We start from the raw sequence: 15706 nt of genomic DNA, 5'->3' as shown, positions 1-15706 counted from the left end.
ACAAACTCAGTAAAGCTGCAGGGTACAAGATCAACACACACGTCAGCTGTGTTTCTAGACATCAGCAATAAACACTGTGAAAAGGAAATTAAGAAAACAATGCCATTTACAATAGCATCCAAAAGGATAAAATACAGCTAGGAATAAACTTAACCAAGAAGGTGAAAGATCTGTACACTGAGACTATAAAACATCGCTGAAAGAAATGAAAGACCACCTAAATAACCGGAAGGGCACCCTATGTTCATGGATTGGAAGACTACTGTAAAGATGGCAATATTCCCCGACATGATCAACCTGCAGATTCAATGCAATCTTTACTGAAATTCCAACGGATTTTTTGGGGGAGGGGCAGAAATGGAAAAGCCAATCCTCAAATTCATACAGAATTGCAAAGGACTCAGAATAGTGAAAACAATACTAAGAAAAAGTGGGAGGACTCACACTTCCCAAACTTACAACTTCAAAACATACTACAAAGCAACAGTAATCAAGTACAGCGTGGCAGTATTAATATAAAGACCAACGCAATCGAGCTGAGAGCCCAGAAATGTATCTATGAACCTGTGCTCAACGGATTTTTAACAAGGGTGCCAAGACCATTCAATGGGGGAAGAACAAATGGTGCTGGATATTCACCTGCAGAAGAATTAAACTAGACCCCTACCTCACACCACACACAAAAACTAGCTCAAAATGTAAAAAAGACCTAAACAAAAGCTAAAACCATAAAACTCTGAAGAAGAAAACAGACTAAATCTTCATAACCTTGAACTTGGCAATGGATTCTTAGGTATAACATCCAAAGCACGAGCAACAAAAGAAAAAAACAAAAACTGGACTTCATCAAAATTAGAAACTTCTGTACACTGAAAGACACAGAGAATTGTGAAAAGACAACCCAAAAGAACGTGAAAAAAGTATTTGCAAATCACATTATCTGATAAGTGTCTGGTATCCTTTTTTTTGGCTGTGCCACACCACACAACTTATGGGATCTTAGTTCCCAGACCAGGGATGGACCCGGGCCACAGCAGTGAAAATGCCAAGTCCCAACCACTGGACCCCCAGGGAATTCCCTATCCATATCATATAAAAATCTCTTACAACCCAACAACAAAAAGACAAATAATCCAATTTAAAAATGGGCAAAAGACTTGAATAGACATTTCTCCAAAGAAGGTACACAAATGGCCAATAAGCCCATGAAAAAGATGCTCAACATCACTAATCATTAGGGAAACGCAAACCAAAACCACAATGAAATACAACTTCACACCTGCTAGGATGGCTATTGAAAAAAAATTTTCTCGTAAGAAAAAAAGTAAGTGTTGGCAAAGATGTGGACTCAACCCTTGTACATTTGCTGGTGGGAATGTGAAATGGTACAGCTGCTGTGGTTCCTCAAAAAGTTAGAAGTAGAGCTACCATATGACCCAGCAATCCCACTCCTAGGTACATACCCCAAAGAAGTGAAAACATGTACTCAAAACAAATACATGTACGCAGCTGTTCCTAGTGCACTATTCCTAACAACCAATGAGTACGTAAGATGTGGTCCATCTATCCACTGGACTATTTGACAATAAAAAGAAACAACTTACTGATACATGCTACAACATGGATGAACCTTGAAAACATGATGCTGAGTGGAAGAAGCCAGACACAAAAGGCCATGTACTGTCTGATTCATTCCACTTATATGAAATGCCCAGAACAGGCAAATCCCTAGATTGTTAAGACTGGTGGTAGCCAGGAGCTGGGGGGAGGCAGGAATTGAGGAGAAACTGCTCAGCGGGTAGGGGTTTTATCTTGCAGTGATGGAAGTGTTCTGAGTAGACAGAGCTGGTGGTTGTACAACACTGTGAATGTACTGAACAGCCACTGAGTTGTTGACTTCTTTAATTTTTGGCTGCGTTGGGTCTTCGTTGCGCGCGGGCTTGCTGCAGGCGGGCTTTCCCTAGTTGCGGCGAGCAGGGGCTATTCTTCGTTGCGGTGTGCGGGCTTCTCACTGCGGTGGCTTCTCTTGTTGTGGAGCACGGGCTCTAGGCGCACGGGCTTCAGCAGCTGTGGCACGTGGACCCAGTAGTTGTGGCTCAGGGCTCCAGAGCGCAGGCTCAGTAGTTGTGGCTCACGGGCTTAGTTGCCCCACGGAATGTGGGATCTTCCTGGAAGGGATTAAACCCGTGTCCCCTGCATTGGCAGGCGGATCCTTAACCACTGAACCACCAGGGAAGTCCGAATTGTTGACTTTTAAATGGTTACTTTCTGTTATGTGAATTTCACTTAAATAAACTTAAAAAGAGGAACAAACAGGTCAGTACAGGACAAACAGATGCCATGTACCTCAGGATGCAACACCCCAAGAAGGACACCACGTCCTGTGTGCCGTACTCCATCCTGGGACACACAACCCAAATCTCAAAAGACAAGGAAATGTCAGACACGCAAACTGAGGAGTGTTCTAGAAGATGTGCTTTATGCCAGACAGGCTGAGGGCCTGTTCCAGAGTAAAGGGGCCAAAGAGATGAGGCAGCTAAATGCCACGCGTGCTTGGGGACTGGGTCCCGCGCCAGCAAAGGTGCTTAAGGACATTATGGGGACACGCAGGTGGCTTCATCAGTATGGCAGCTGTACTGTGTTTGGTCATGTGAGGGATCAGCCTTGCTCTCAGATAAAGGGTACGATGTGTGCAGTCAGGAAAAAAGTGTGTGCAGTGTGCACGCACCCTCATACACACTTGTTTGTTGGTCCCTGGGGAGAACCGGGCGGCTGGGAGACAGGTGCGGAGCCTTTTCACTGTTTACCCAATTCAAAAAACCAGGCAAGCCTTGACTGAGGAACGTTTCGCAAAAAAAACTGCACTTTTTGTAAACAAACTGCACAGTGGACTGAAGACTGAAGAGCTGTGCCTACTAAACGCAGTGCGTGGTCCTGGCTGGATTCTAGGTTTAGGAACAGGACGTCACCGGGCAGCGGGGAGACGCCTTCCCAAGGGAGGTGCGGGTAAGTACTTAGGGGTGGGTAATACTGCAACTCACTTTCTGCTGGTTCCTCCCCAAAAACCCAAATGGGGAAAATGGGTTAGGTACAGCTCATGTGCGTTATTCACTCTACCATTCTTGCAACTTTCCTGGAAGTTTGAAAATTTTCAAAACAGATAGTTGCAGGGGAAAAAATAAGAAAAAACCCCCCAGAAGACCGACCTCTCTAGCCATCAACCTCAGGCCCTTTTAAGGGAGGCCTATGAAACCTTCCAGGAAAAGAAAACCCCTGTATGATGGCAACTAAGAGATCCAGATTTCCTAAGCCAGAGTTGAGGCGGGTGCAGCCCTGAAGACAGCTAAAGAGAGCAGCTCAGAAAAGAAGGCACAGATAACCTCACTGATAAACACAGACGGAAAAACTGGCATCAAAATGTTCACCAGCTGAATCTCTCACTGTCCCACATTAAGAGGATCATACTCTATGCACAATGGCAACAAGAACCTTGGAATGCTTAAGAATTAACTTATTAGCCACCAACACGTGCAACCTGCAAGAGGGAGCCCATCAAGGGGAGAGACGTGCAGTGTTCCTACACAGGGAAGGTCAGGATGGTGAGCGGCCCCCAAATTAATCTACAAATCCAACACAATCCCAGAGAAAAGCTCAACACAATTTTCACTTTTTTTAGATTATGATGGAGTCAACAAGCTCCATAATCTAAAAAAAATTTTAACTTATTTTTGGCTGCGTTGGGTCGCCGTTGCTGCACGCGGGCTTTCTCTAGCTGCAGCGTGTAGGTTTCTCATTGTGGTGGCTTCTCTGCTGCGGAGCAGGGGCTCTAGGCGTGTGGGCTCAGTAGTTGCGGCTCGCGGGCTTAGTTGCTCCACGGCATGTGTGATCTTCCCGGACCAGGGCTCAAACCCGTGTCCCTTGCACTGGCAGGCAGATTCTTAACCACTGCACCACCAGGGAAGCCCCTAAAAATATTTTAAAATTTATTTGAAGGAGAAGCTAAGAAAGTGTTTTGAAAAGTGGGAATGAAGAGATGTGCTCTACCGGCTCTCAGGTTACAGGTGGTGCAGCAGAGGCTCCAGGGATAGAGATACGTAAACAAAGGAATTTAACAAATAATAAAGGGTAACACTTCAAGTTGGAAGGAAGGAAGTGGTGCAGGGCCAGCGTGTCATGTACCTTAAAAAGAAGCAGCTCAGGTCCTTGCGCACGCACACACATGCTAAGACACACACACTCACTCTCACACCCCCTCGCAGACACTTTCACGACGTAATGACAAACAGAAAACCCTACCAAGCTCTCAGACTACAAGAGAATGTTTATCTTAATTAAAAAGATAAAGACTAGACTGTACGAGAATTAAATATTTCTGTATGACAATGCCCTTACAATTAAAGACAAAATTAAAAAGTCAGCAGTAAGGGGAAAAGTACCTGCAACAGATTAACACCCACAACCTATGAAGAGTTTCTATAAACGAGTTAAGAGGAAAGCATGGTGACTCAAGAGAAGACGGGTAAAGGGCGCAAACGTGGACCCAGAGGAAGCAGCAGCCGATCCACACCTGAAAAGCTGGCCACGCCAGGAAGGTGAGGACCACGTGAGGCGAAGCCCTTCTGGTTTCCGCTGTCAGCTTAGCAGCCCCCATGAGGACGTGCTGTCGGTGCCGAGGCTGCTAGAACAGCCAGCGCAGCCAGCCTCTGTCCTCCTTCCCACAAAAGCGCTGCTGGGGCACAGCCCTCAGGCTGCCATTCTTCCCATCCTCCTCCCCCACCACACACACAGGGAACCAAGGACACTGCCACCTGGAGCTGGGTCTGAAAGCCCAAGAACACCTGAGCCAGGGATGCCCCCACCTGGCCCCCCACGCTCCGATCCCAGGGGGCAGTCAGAGGAGGAGAGAGCAAGACACGTGAGGCCACCTGTGCTTTAAAAGGAACGTGCCTACTGACATGTTACAGCCACGTGCATAAAAGTACACGGAAGAGTCTAGACAGGAGAAGCCTTCCTGCACTTTTCACAGGAGGGCTTTCATCTCTCACCCGCAGTCAGTGCCCAGGAGGAGAGCCGGGCCCCAGCAGCTCCTTGGCCCCCCTCCTGATGCCTCCTGAGCTCTCGGCGGCATCCTCCTGGGGCTGGCCCAGCCTCGGGCAGCCATGGCTGGGGGCAAGGGACCAGGTGACTCGGGAGCAGGGCCTGGAAGGAGGCCCAGCACCAGGCCGCAGAGGCCTCGGTCTCCCTGAGGCCATGACCTGGAGGCGAGAATCCACATCTTTCTCCCAACACACAGCCACAGGGTCCACGTCCTCCCTCCTCCCGGCCTTGGCTCAGCCTGAGCGGTCATGAGTGGGGAGCTCCGGGGGGGCTGGTGACCACTGGGGCCCTACGTGGCCGCTCGAGGGGAGATGGAGTCTCTTTCTCCAAAGAACAGCTGCTTCGAGTCTCCTGCACATGTGGAGCTGCAGACCCCAGGCCTTGTCCCTTGTAACTGGGCAAGTCTTACCTCTTTGTCAAAGTCCTGGTCGGGATCAGACATACTTCTTAGAGGCATAGCCACGCCGGGCTCAGATCCACCTACGGAACACAGGCAGCCATTGATCATCTCGGGGAAAACAGTTCAGAGACGAACTGAAAGCCTGGAGTCCCAGCATCCAGGCCCTGCCCCGGGCACCCCTGGTACCTGATGAGGGCCACGAGATGTAGGGCTTGTTCCTGGGCGGAGGCTGGCGGGACAGGCTGGCGGGAGCAGGGCCGGGCCTCTCCTCCTGGGAGGGGGGCATGGCGCTCTGGGCAGAGAGAATAGCACGTGAGCACGTGAGCACGCCCTGGGGGAGCACAGCCGGGCCCCGGGCAGAGCGCGCAGGCCAAGTGCAAAGTCTGCAGCACGAGCAGGCCGGGGCCCTGGGCCTCGACAGGCAAAACGGGCTGGGAAGGACCTCTGGACAGCGGCATCAGGTCAGTTTTGAGCTAAGAATTGGCAATAGTGACTTTAGGCCAAGTCAAATTCTACAGAAAACACATTTTTTAAGGGAAAAAAAAACCCCACAAAGTATGCTACGTGCCCATATACTGAGGTGTTTTAGCACCGCTGACAGCTATTTCTCACAAACCCCTAACAGACTGAGACGGTGACAGACACCTCAGGAGCACACAGGCAGGAGCCACAGGGGAGCCGGGGTGTGGGGAGGGCAGGGGACAGCACCCGCGGGCTCACCAGAGGCAGGTCCATGAGCACCTGCATCCCGTCGCCTGGGCCCATGTGGGCCACGTGGTTGAAGTTGGTGGGGTTGGAGATCATCTTGGATCTCAGCTCCGGGTCTCTGAGCATCTCTCTGGGGAAAGGAAACACCGTGAGGTTCAGGAAGGCGTCGGGGTCCTCTGGGCCCAGCGCAGCCCCCAGCCAGGCTCCTACCGCCGCTGCTGCAGCCTCTCCTCCTCCGGCACCTTGAAGACAAACCGCCTTTTGCTTCTGGTCCGCAGCATCTGCTTCCTGCTGTTGTCAGAGGTGTCGGGCACGTTGAGAGCCGCTCCTGCAGGACAAGGAAAGGCCGCTGTGGCTCCGTGGGGCCGGGGGGAGGGCCACGGGGCCGCTGACTCCCAGGCAGGCCCCCTCCAGCCCCCGTCCTCTGCTCCCCCCGAGAAGGGCTCACCCGAGAACTTGCTCTTGAAGTAGATCAGGCGGGGAGGCTCGCAGTTGAGGAGGTTGAGGCTGCCCTCCAAGTTCAGTGGCCGGATCTGCGTTGGAAACCAGAGAGGGAGGCTGGCTGCTGGGGGGGGGGGCGGGGGGGGCGGCCAGGGGAGGGGCCGGGCACCGCTGGGCCTTACCCTGCGCAGGCCGATGGTCTGGACCCACTCCATGGTGCGTACGTCAAAGACGTCCACGCCGTACTCGCTGTAGACCGTGACGTGTGCGGGGCTGCAACCTGGCGCACACGGAGCAGAGTGATGAGCCCGGGCCCGCCCCCTCCCAGTGCCGGGGGCTGCCCGCCCAGCGTGGGGTGCAACGGCCCAGGCCGCAGGGGCCCTGCCCCTCACTCTAGAGGGAACCTTCACTTCAAGGTTCAGACAAACACAACGGACGTCTGAACGCTTTACCTCCACTCCTGAAACTAAACAGCATTTCAGTACCATCGCCATAGGTGCCGAAGGCGACCTGTTTAAACACCTGGCTTCCCCTTAGCTTTCTTATACAACTACTGCAGAACCCTGTCACTTCAGGCTCGAAACATCTGAAATCCAGGCAGGGGCCTAATGTCTTGTTTCTTAAGGCAAATCCCTTCTTTCAGAGATGCCAAAGGTCAGATTTCTGGGTAAACACTTAAATCTCCACCCAGAGACGGCTGCTGGGCTTTGGGCAGGGGCGCTGGCTCACTCTGGGGCTGCTTTCAGGCCGCCCTCCTGGAATCGGGTCTGAACACACACGCGGTAAAACGACAGTTATTCTCCTGCAATGAGCTGGGGAGCTGGAGCTGTCTCTCCCCTTCCCCGCTAAGGGATGGGACATCCTCAGGTCGTGACGGAAAACCCTCCCAGCGAACCAGACGTGTGAGACCGAGGACTGGTGGCCCTGTGGCACCCTAAGTTTAAGGGGCCTTTCCCACGTTTAGGACAGCGGTAAAAAATATCTGAACTATCTGAGAGAAAGCAGCGGTGGGGGCTGCATCCCGCCATCCTGCCAGGGGAGGCGCAAGGCTGCGGTCCCAGCATGCTGTCATCACACAGCCTCGCCCGGGCGGGCACGCAGAGCTGGCAGGTGGCTCTGGCTCAGGCCTGGTTCCTGGTCCTTCTACCTTCCAGGGTTAATCTTCCTCACGTTACGCTTAACTGAAGGTAAATTTCTAAAAAGCTTCTGCTATGCTGCTATTACAGATTCTATATGGGCTCTCTGATCACACCGGTTCTTTTGAACACAAAAAAGAAAATACAACAGGGTTTAGGAAACAGACAAAAGATGCTGGAACCAGTCACCGAACTGTCCCAGAAGTGACATCTCAGACAAACCATGAGGCCTTCTGAGTGCCACACGCGAAAAAGATGGTCAGAGAAACCAGAGGGCCCTGAAGTGACTCAGAGGACCTTCCCCCACATGGGGGCTTCTGGGGCAGCTCTTCTTACTTGTGAGCATGTGGGGCTTCATCTGCAGGGAGCCAGGAGAGATCTGTGCGTACGACTTACTGATAAAGTGATAAACTGAGATGTCCAGTCTAAAGAAAAATTTGAACTAAAAAGTTAAATCAGTGGCGAGAACATGGGCCGTGGAGTCTGACAGTCCAAGTGTGAAGCCAGACTCTGCTGTGCGGTTTGTGCAGGTCACCTCACCACGTGGCCCTCAGGGGCCTCCTCGGTAGGCTGGGACCGATTAGCGCCCCCCAGCCCCGCCCCGCGGGGAACAGGAGAAGGGGCAGAACACACGCATGCTCGGACGGGGCTTGGGACAAGCAGGCCACACTTCTAGCTCTCCAGCCTCAAAGTCACTGAATTACTTTCGGCAGCTCTAAAACTGACTTGGCATCTGTACTGTGCATGGAGGTGAGACGAGAGCACAAAGGTGGAGAGAGAGCTGGAATCAGGGGAGAACGCAGGAACCTCGGGCGTCCCCGCCAGGTCACTCACGGTCAAGATTACAGAACACGGCACTCAGTGACCTGCATCCTGTCAGACGTTACCGGGTGGTCTTGAGGCCATTCCTGCACTGGCCGCCCATGAAGACGAGCGGGTGTGGCAGGGAGAGACCAGGAGAAGCGCCAGGGCCAGGCCTCGGCCCTTCCTGCTGGCTCTGGCTGCCCGCACCGCACCCCAGGCCCTGGCCAAGGGCTAACAAGGCCGGGACACGTCCAGCGAGCCTCCGCCGGCTGAAGGCCGGCAGCTCCCCTCACGGGCCTGGCTCCTGGTCCCAGCGCCTTGGCTGTTCTGCCAGCTTGGGGAAGCCAGCAACGAGGCAGCCGCAAGACTGTTCCTTTAGGTAATGAAGGAAAAACCGAACTCCCACGTCCCATCCCCACGACCCCAGCCCCCAACAGCTGGAAATCAACGTGTGCCCTGCGGCTGCCTACTCACTCCTCGTCCCTCTGCCTTCCGGCCTCGTGATGCAGCCCACCTGCTATACTCTATATCGAGTGGCTAGAATGGGAGGTTTAGGGTCTTTAAAAAGTGCTCAGACAGCAGGCCCAGCAGGAAGCGCCCCCTGTGGAGTGCAGACTCCGGGGCCTCGTGCCCAGCGCTGGCATCCACGCAGAAGGACATGTGACTGAGCCGATGAAGCAACAACTGTTCTCCAGAACGGCTCCTACGCCTCGGAACAAGATTTGTCCCGAGAGGAACTCTGACCTGGACATCAGAACTGAGTATTTTCTGGTCACTGGAAACCTTTAGCTTGTTTTCATCACCGTGTAAGTTTATACATCATCACGAAGAACGTCTTTTAAAACGTAACACCGCAGGTCCTGTCTTCCCTTGGCCTGGGCTTCCCCCAGGGAGGCCAGCCGTCTCCGTCGGGCTCCTGGGCTGAGGGGCCCCCGCAGTGCCCGTGGGATAGGAGGGCAAGCCCACTCCAACGGGCCCGGGGTGTGGCAGTGGGACCACCCTGCCCCCGCAGCAAGCCGCGGGGCCCGCCTCTCGCGACCACTCAGCTAAGGGAGCTAGAGGACAAACCAAAGCAAATAGGACACATGCTGACTGGTGGTGCGACAGCGGCAACGGGGTATGGCAACAGAAAACATATACATACTACAGGCAACGGGCGCCGCAGGCCACATGAGCTCCTGCGTGCGTGACCTCCGGCCTTGCGGGTCCACGTACAGTCCCATGTGGCTGAAGCAAAGCAGGTACTCCTCACTTTTGAGCTCCACAGCACAAAGGGCATCAAAAGACTGTTGTGAGAGGAACGTAAGCGAGGGGTCATTGGGATTTACCAGGTTTAGAGCCTGCCCATCTCCCTGGGTGCTCAACAGAGAGAACCCGGAAGGGTAGCCAACACAGAGCTTGTCCTTGACCACGGCCATCCACTGTGCATTGCCAGGGGCCACAAGCTCGCTGAGCCTCCTGTGGAAAGGCTTAGTTCTCTGGAGCTCATAGCAGAGCACCAGCCGCTTCACCGCCACGAACAGGCAGGTGGGGCCGCTCTTCTTCAGCGTCCCGGTCGCTATGAGCTGGCAGCCTTTCGTCTCCGGAAGCTTGACGTCCACGCTGCTCTCCACGCCGTCGAAGGAGGACCATGGACACAGGTGGACGTGGTGGTTCCGGCCGCAGAGGAGGATGGCGACTCTCTCTTTGGGGGCAAGCTCGATCTGGTACACTTTCTTGTAGTCGGCCACACGGACGATCACTGCAGGATGGGGGCCAGAGCGTGAGGCCAGGGCCTCTGCTCGCGCCCCACCCGGAGCGCCCCCTCCTCGTCATCTCACACACACGCCTGGCACCAGGGCCCTGGCTGGGAGGTGCCAAGGGCAGTGAGGCCCTGCGTGGGTGGATCTGGACGGCCTTCCGGCTCATCCCTGAAGCCAGGAACCACGTTGGAAAACAAAAAAACCTCACTGGATCCTTGGATAAACTCGCTGAAGGCTCCCACCTGCTCACTGGGCCCCCAGACCAACCCAGGACCCTCGATACCCTAACTGGGGCAGGGCCTCCACTTGGGCTCTGAGCGAGAGCCGGGGGTCTGGACCCCGAGGGACAACAGCCTGTGGCAGCAGCCACCATCCCAAGGCCACACGTGTTCACCCTTCTTCCACTGTGCCTGTGTCGGGACCCCAGGCCCATCAGGAAGGCACCACCACCACCTCGGGGCAACTCCCTATTCCTTGGGGGAGGCGCCCAGAGCTGGGCCCAGGGCGGTGAAGCGAGGAGACATGTGGGTACTTTTGCTCTTTCTTCTGGGAAGAATGAAAGGTCAAAATTTGAAGCAAAGGAAGGTGAGTTTTGGTAAGGCCTCAGTGCACCCAGGAATTAAGGAAGCATTTCTCCTCCTGGGAAGCTCTCCCTGCCCCGACTCCCTGCTCGGTCCTCTCCCTGAAGGGCCTAACATACACGGCAGTCAGCTCACCACCCGCCCTCGAGGCTGGTCTCTGCATTTCACTGGACCCACCGGGTGGGCCCTGCCCACAGCCTTCAGGGCTGGGGGACACGAGGCAGACAGTCACTGAGCATCTGTCTTATTTGTGGCGCATTCCTCTCCTCAGCCGCTGGCCTTTCCCTTCCTCTATAAAGCTCTCTGACACGGCGACTTACTGCTCTCACCCAGGGGATCTGTCTTAACCCTACACGCTGCCACCACTGACCCCGCGCGCGTGGCGCTAAGCAGGCGGCCTGAGCGTCCGGCTCACTCACCGTCCCGGGTCACCTCTATGACGTAGAGCCCTTCCTCGAGGCCGACGGCGATCCTGTCCCCGTCTGCGAACAACGTAAAGCGGTCAGTACCGGCGCGCGGGCCGTCTGCTTCCAAAGCGGCGGAGAAACTACCAGTTCAAATGGGCCACACCGCTGAGCCCACAGGCAGCCGGGACGCGGAGAAACGCACCCAGGATGGCGGCCGTGAGGACAGCCTTGATGAGGGGCAGCGAGCTGTCGTAGGCCTCCTGCGGGACGTGCACCACCAGGTTCCTCAGGCGGTTCTTGTGGAGGATGGCCTGCAGGCCTTCCAGGATCCCCACCCACTTCCTCTTTTCGTTCTCATTTTCCGTCAGAATGAGCAGCGAGCTGGTCTTAGAAGGTGTACCTAAGAGAGAGGCCGTCACCTTCACGACGGAAAACAAAACAGAGAAGAGCCGTAAGACAACCGGACACACCGAACCGACGCCACGCGGCCTGCAGGGGTGAGGGCGGGGGCTGCTGCCCGGAGAGCTCGCCTCTGCGGGCCACCAGGGTCCTGGTCCAGCCACCCGCAGGCCGCGACAGCCTGGCTCTCACACAGCGCCCGCAGCCCGGCCTCGCCAGAGCTCAGGTGACTCGGCTCTGGCCAGAACTGCGGTTCACTGTTCACTCGAAAGCTGCCTTCTTGAATGCTCTGATCACAACTGAGAAACACTCTCAGAACACGTCGAGGGACAACAGGATTTCAAACAAACGACTTCCCTGTGGGCGCTCCCCAAACACTTACCGGGACACGGGACAACCTTAGTTGCTATAAATCATCCTTTAGGCACACAATGACGGGAATTTTCTGTATTGTATACAGAGACAGTTTCTGAAGAGATGTGATTTCACAGAAAGTGATCCATACACTTGGTTTTGTGGCCAAATTTCTCTGCACTTATAAAAATTCCCAGTGGAGGGGGAGGGGGTCCACCATCTTTTAGAAGCTTCCTGATGCCACAGCATCTAACACTAGCTCAGCAGGGGACACTCCAACTCAGCCAGCAAGACCGCTGATAAGCAATGTCTACTAATTTTTCCCCGGCTTTGCTCCAGTTAATGGCCAACAAGTCCTCAGGAGGGAGGCTGAATGGTCCATTTCATCTGTAGCCAACCGTGTGTCGGCCTCCAGCATCTAGCGCACTGGACTGGAGCAGCCGGGACACAGACCGAGGAGGGAGGACGGAGCGGGAGGGCCTGACCCTGGGGAGACAGGGCTCTGCTGTGTGCAGAGCAGGTCCGTTACCCAGTACGGGGAGGGGGACGGGCGACACGGGACACATCGACAGGTGTGAAGGATCTGGAGAAACGGGAGGTCTGCTCTGGATGTGCGCGAGCCCCTTGCTACAAGACAAGGAAATGCTCACAACACTCCTTTCACTTTAACCACATGGATTTTTTCTTTTTTTTTTTGGCCGCACCACGTGGCATTCGGGATCTTAGTTCCCCAACCACGGATTGAACCCGTGCCCCCTGCAGGGGAACTGCGGAGTCTTAACCACTGGGGAAGTCCCCCTACGGACTTTTTATCATTAATGAAACGTCTCTAAAAAATCGGAAAGAAAACATACCCTGAATATACACGGAATATCTCGGCGTGAAGCGTGTATGACGTCTGAAGCCAGGACTGAGCTCACAGAGAACTCTTCATCTCTGGTAAGAAATAACACATTCAGAATATCAGAAAAGAGGCACGCACACAGGACTCTGTCCTCCACCCTTTAGGAACGGTATGAAAAAGGATACTTTCTAGAATACAAGGGAGGCTCCTCGCCTCCACCAGGATAAGAAAACGCTTATAATGACAAAGGCAACAAACAAAAGACAAGAATCTTGCAAGCGTCTCAATGATTACGGATGACTGAGAATAAAACCACCTTCCTGAGTCACACTGTTCTATACTGTGCCAGACTGTTCCACAGGTACAAACATACCACCTCTTTGCTTTGGCCTGTACCTGGCTATAAACGGGAATAAAATGTGCTGAGATAACCACGGAATCACCTCCAGTTCGCTCTAAACCCTGGGCTACGGGCAGCGTTTCATCTCGGGACACCTGCCAGCGGTCTTGTCACTGCTGGGCCAGGGGCACACCTGTGTGCAGCGAGGGGTGAGCAGGGTCGCCCGGGGCCGCTCCCACATTGCAGGTGCCCAGCTGCTCACCCCTGCCCGTGGGCCCCCCGAAGACCGATGCTGGAGAACGAAGCTCCAAGCCAGGCCCTAGCCCCAGACACGTGCCATGCTGTGTGGCACTGGGGGTGGGTGACAGAGGGACGGGCACTCCACCTTGTGAGGAGAGGACGTGGCAGCAGCGACAATAGCTCCGCTCGCCAGGCTCTGAGCTAAGCACACCCTGTCTATTCACTTGCTTAATTAATCTTCCCAACAACCCTAGTACCTCACGACGTTGCTATTATGTCCATTTCAGAGTTAACCACAGAGAAGGTGGGGAGGGAAGGGTGCTGTGCCTTTTTGTATGTGGATGGCAGGAAGGCATCTGACTAGAAATGGAAGCCCTATGAGACGGTGCCACTCAGCAAACGCTGTGGCCACACGAAGACAAGGGCTCACGAGGACAGAGCACAGACCACCTCAGGCTGTCAGTGTGTCTCGGGGATCTTTTCTACTTGTTCTTGGGTACGTATTAGATGCCTATTTGGCAAATCTTTCAGGGCAAAAACATTCACAGCAGGAAAGTTTCTAGCAGGCACCTGTTTTTGGAGCTGCCCAATAACTAAGGGCGTGAAGGTAGAAATGGGGTTAAAGGCTACCAGGCAACAAACTCTCATTCTCAGACATGTAAGTCAAGTAAACCTCCTAGAACGAGGATCGACTACACCACACCGACCTGAGGTCTAGGACTTGGCTGGCCACGACGCCAGGCTGGGTGGACTTGCCCTCGGGCAGATCGTACAGAAAGAGCTTGCAGTCACAGACCACTGCGTAGGCCCGCTGCCACCCCTTCTTCACCCCGGTCGGCTTGGGGACCTGCAGATCAAAGTAACCATGTTCCTCTGGGCCGGACAACGGCAAGTGGAGGCGGCTGCTGTGCAGTGGTCGCTCCTAGCTGCTGCACGGCCAGTCCAGGCTGGGCCCAGGATGACTCGGGCAGTGCTGGGGAGGGGCTCTGCCCATGACAGAAGGTGGCGCAGGGGACAGTGCAGACAGCTCAACGAATGGGTGTGCTCACAGCAGACAGGGAGCAGCGTGGAATGCCCACAGCAGACGGGGAGCAGCGTGGAATGCCCACAGCAGACGGGGAGCAGCGTGGAATGCCGGGCCGGGCACAGCACCTTCAAATGGCACTTGGCTTTGAAACCTTAAGTGCATCAGCCCAGGACGTGGGGAAGAGAGGCCCCAGCTGATGCTGAGTGTGTTTCTGGGGCGGGGGGTCCCTCAGGACCCCAGGAGGGGAGGGCTCCCAGGACCAGAGGGCTCCCAGGACCGGCATGTGGGTCGCTTCATGCAGCAAAGGGACCAATTTCCAGGGTAGCTGGGCAAGGCCGTGGGTCACCAGGCTGGGTCGCCTGCCTGGGCAGGCAGCGGGGGGAACGTCCTACCTTTACGTAGCCCTTGTAGGCTGTTCCTATGCCTCTCTGTACGTCCACACCAAGAGGCCGCTTGGACTGCTCGGGGGGTATGGGGCACACCTGGGGAGCGCTGTCCTTGCAAGACACGTGACAGGCAAATGAGCACACTGCGAAAGCACAGAACACACTGTCACACCTGCGCCCCCACAGCAGCAGTCGCCTCAGGCGTGCGTGGCGCCCCAGGAAGGAGACGGTTTTAGCGCAGTTCCTACAACGCTCAGGTGCGCTGGCATCGGGCAATGCTTCCACACGCTCACGAGTACCCGCTGGGGGGCTGGCGCCTGTGCTCGGGGGCTCCGGCCCCAGGCTCGTCACAGTTCTCACCGCGGGACCTCGGCTGGCCTCGCATGCCCGCCCAGCCCCAGCGCAGGGCAAGACCACAACACAGAGGCCTAAAATGCTAACAATGACAAACTAGCAGAAAAGAGACCAGACAGTGGTGCTTATCTCTAAATGACTTGATAGTGGAAGATCGTAAAGTTCTTTTTACTCTCTGCTTTTCCTCATCCTGCAGGAGAACGGATGTGGACGGGACGTGGATGTTACCTTTTGTAACAAACAAGGACCAACAGACACCCTGGTCACCCCAGAGCAGCGCGCTGTCCACTGCAGCATGATCTCAACTCAGAGACCTTCACCGAGCACTTGTAAAGCCAGAGAAGGAGCATGTGCCCTGGGCCCCTCACGGCTAGGCTGCCCTTGGCCTTGCCGGCCTTCACCGTGACTCCCACGCCCGGCCCCTCTTGGCTCGCAGGCCGCACTCA

The 15706-nt window shown here is 54.9% G+C and overlaps 1 protein-coding gene across 2 annotated transcripts in view; it reads right to left on the bottom strand.

Annotated features, from left to right (window-relative positions):
* CDC42BPB (CDC42 binding protein kinase beta) overlaps positions 1-15706 on the bottom strand; it is a gene marked incomplete at its 5' end in the record, with an annotated part of 114356 nt that overhangs the window by 1937 nt on the left and 96713 nt on the right. Inside the window, 12 exons of one of the 2 annotated variants that reach the window (XM_082647777.1) lie at positions 5507-5577; positions 5684-5789; positions 6218-6335; positions 6416-6533; positions 6654-6738; positions 6829-6926; positions 9731-10327; positions 11329-11391; positions 11519-11735; positions 12924-13005; positions 14201-14340; positions 14913-15049. In XM_082647777.1, coding sequence (XP_082503903.1) covers positions 5507-5577; positions 5684-5789; positions 6218-6335; positions 6416-6533; positions 6654-6738; positions 6829-6926; positions 9731-10327; positions 11329-11391; positions 11519-11735; positions 12924-13005; positions 14201-14340; positions 14913-15049 — 1832 coding nt within the window. Of the gene's footprint in view, positions 1-5506; positions 5578-5683; positions 5790-6217; positions 6336-6415; positions 6534-6653; positions 6739-6828; positions 6927-9730; positions 10328-11328; positions 11392-11518; positions 11736-12923; positions 13006-14200; positions 14341-14912; positions 15050-15706 lie in introns of those variants that run through there. The other variant, XR_014296326.1, reaches the window with a different exon arrangement.

The sequence above is a fragment of the Grampus griseus genome (genome assembly GCF_964374135.1).
Source record: "Grampus griseus genome assembly, chromosome: 2".
In the NCBI taxonomy this organism is placed as follows: domain Eukaryota; kingdom Metazoa; phylum Chordata; class Mammalia; order Artiodactyla; family Delphinidae; genus Grampus; species Grampus griseus.
Note: the sequence above shows the minus strand (reverse complement) of the source record. Positions and strands in the feature narration are given on the sequence as shown.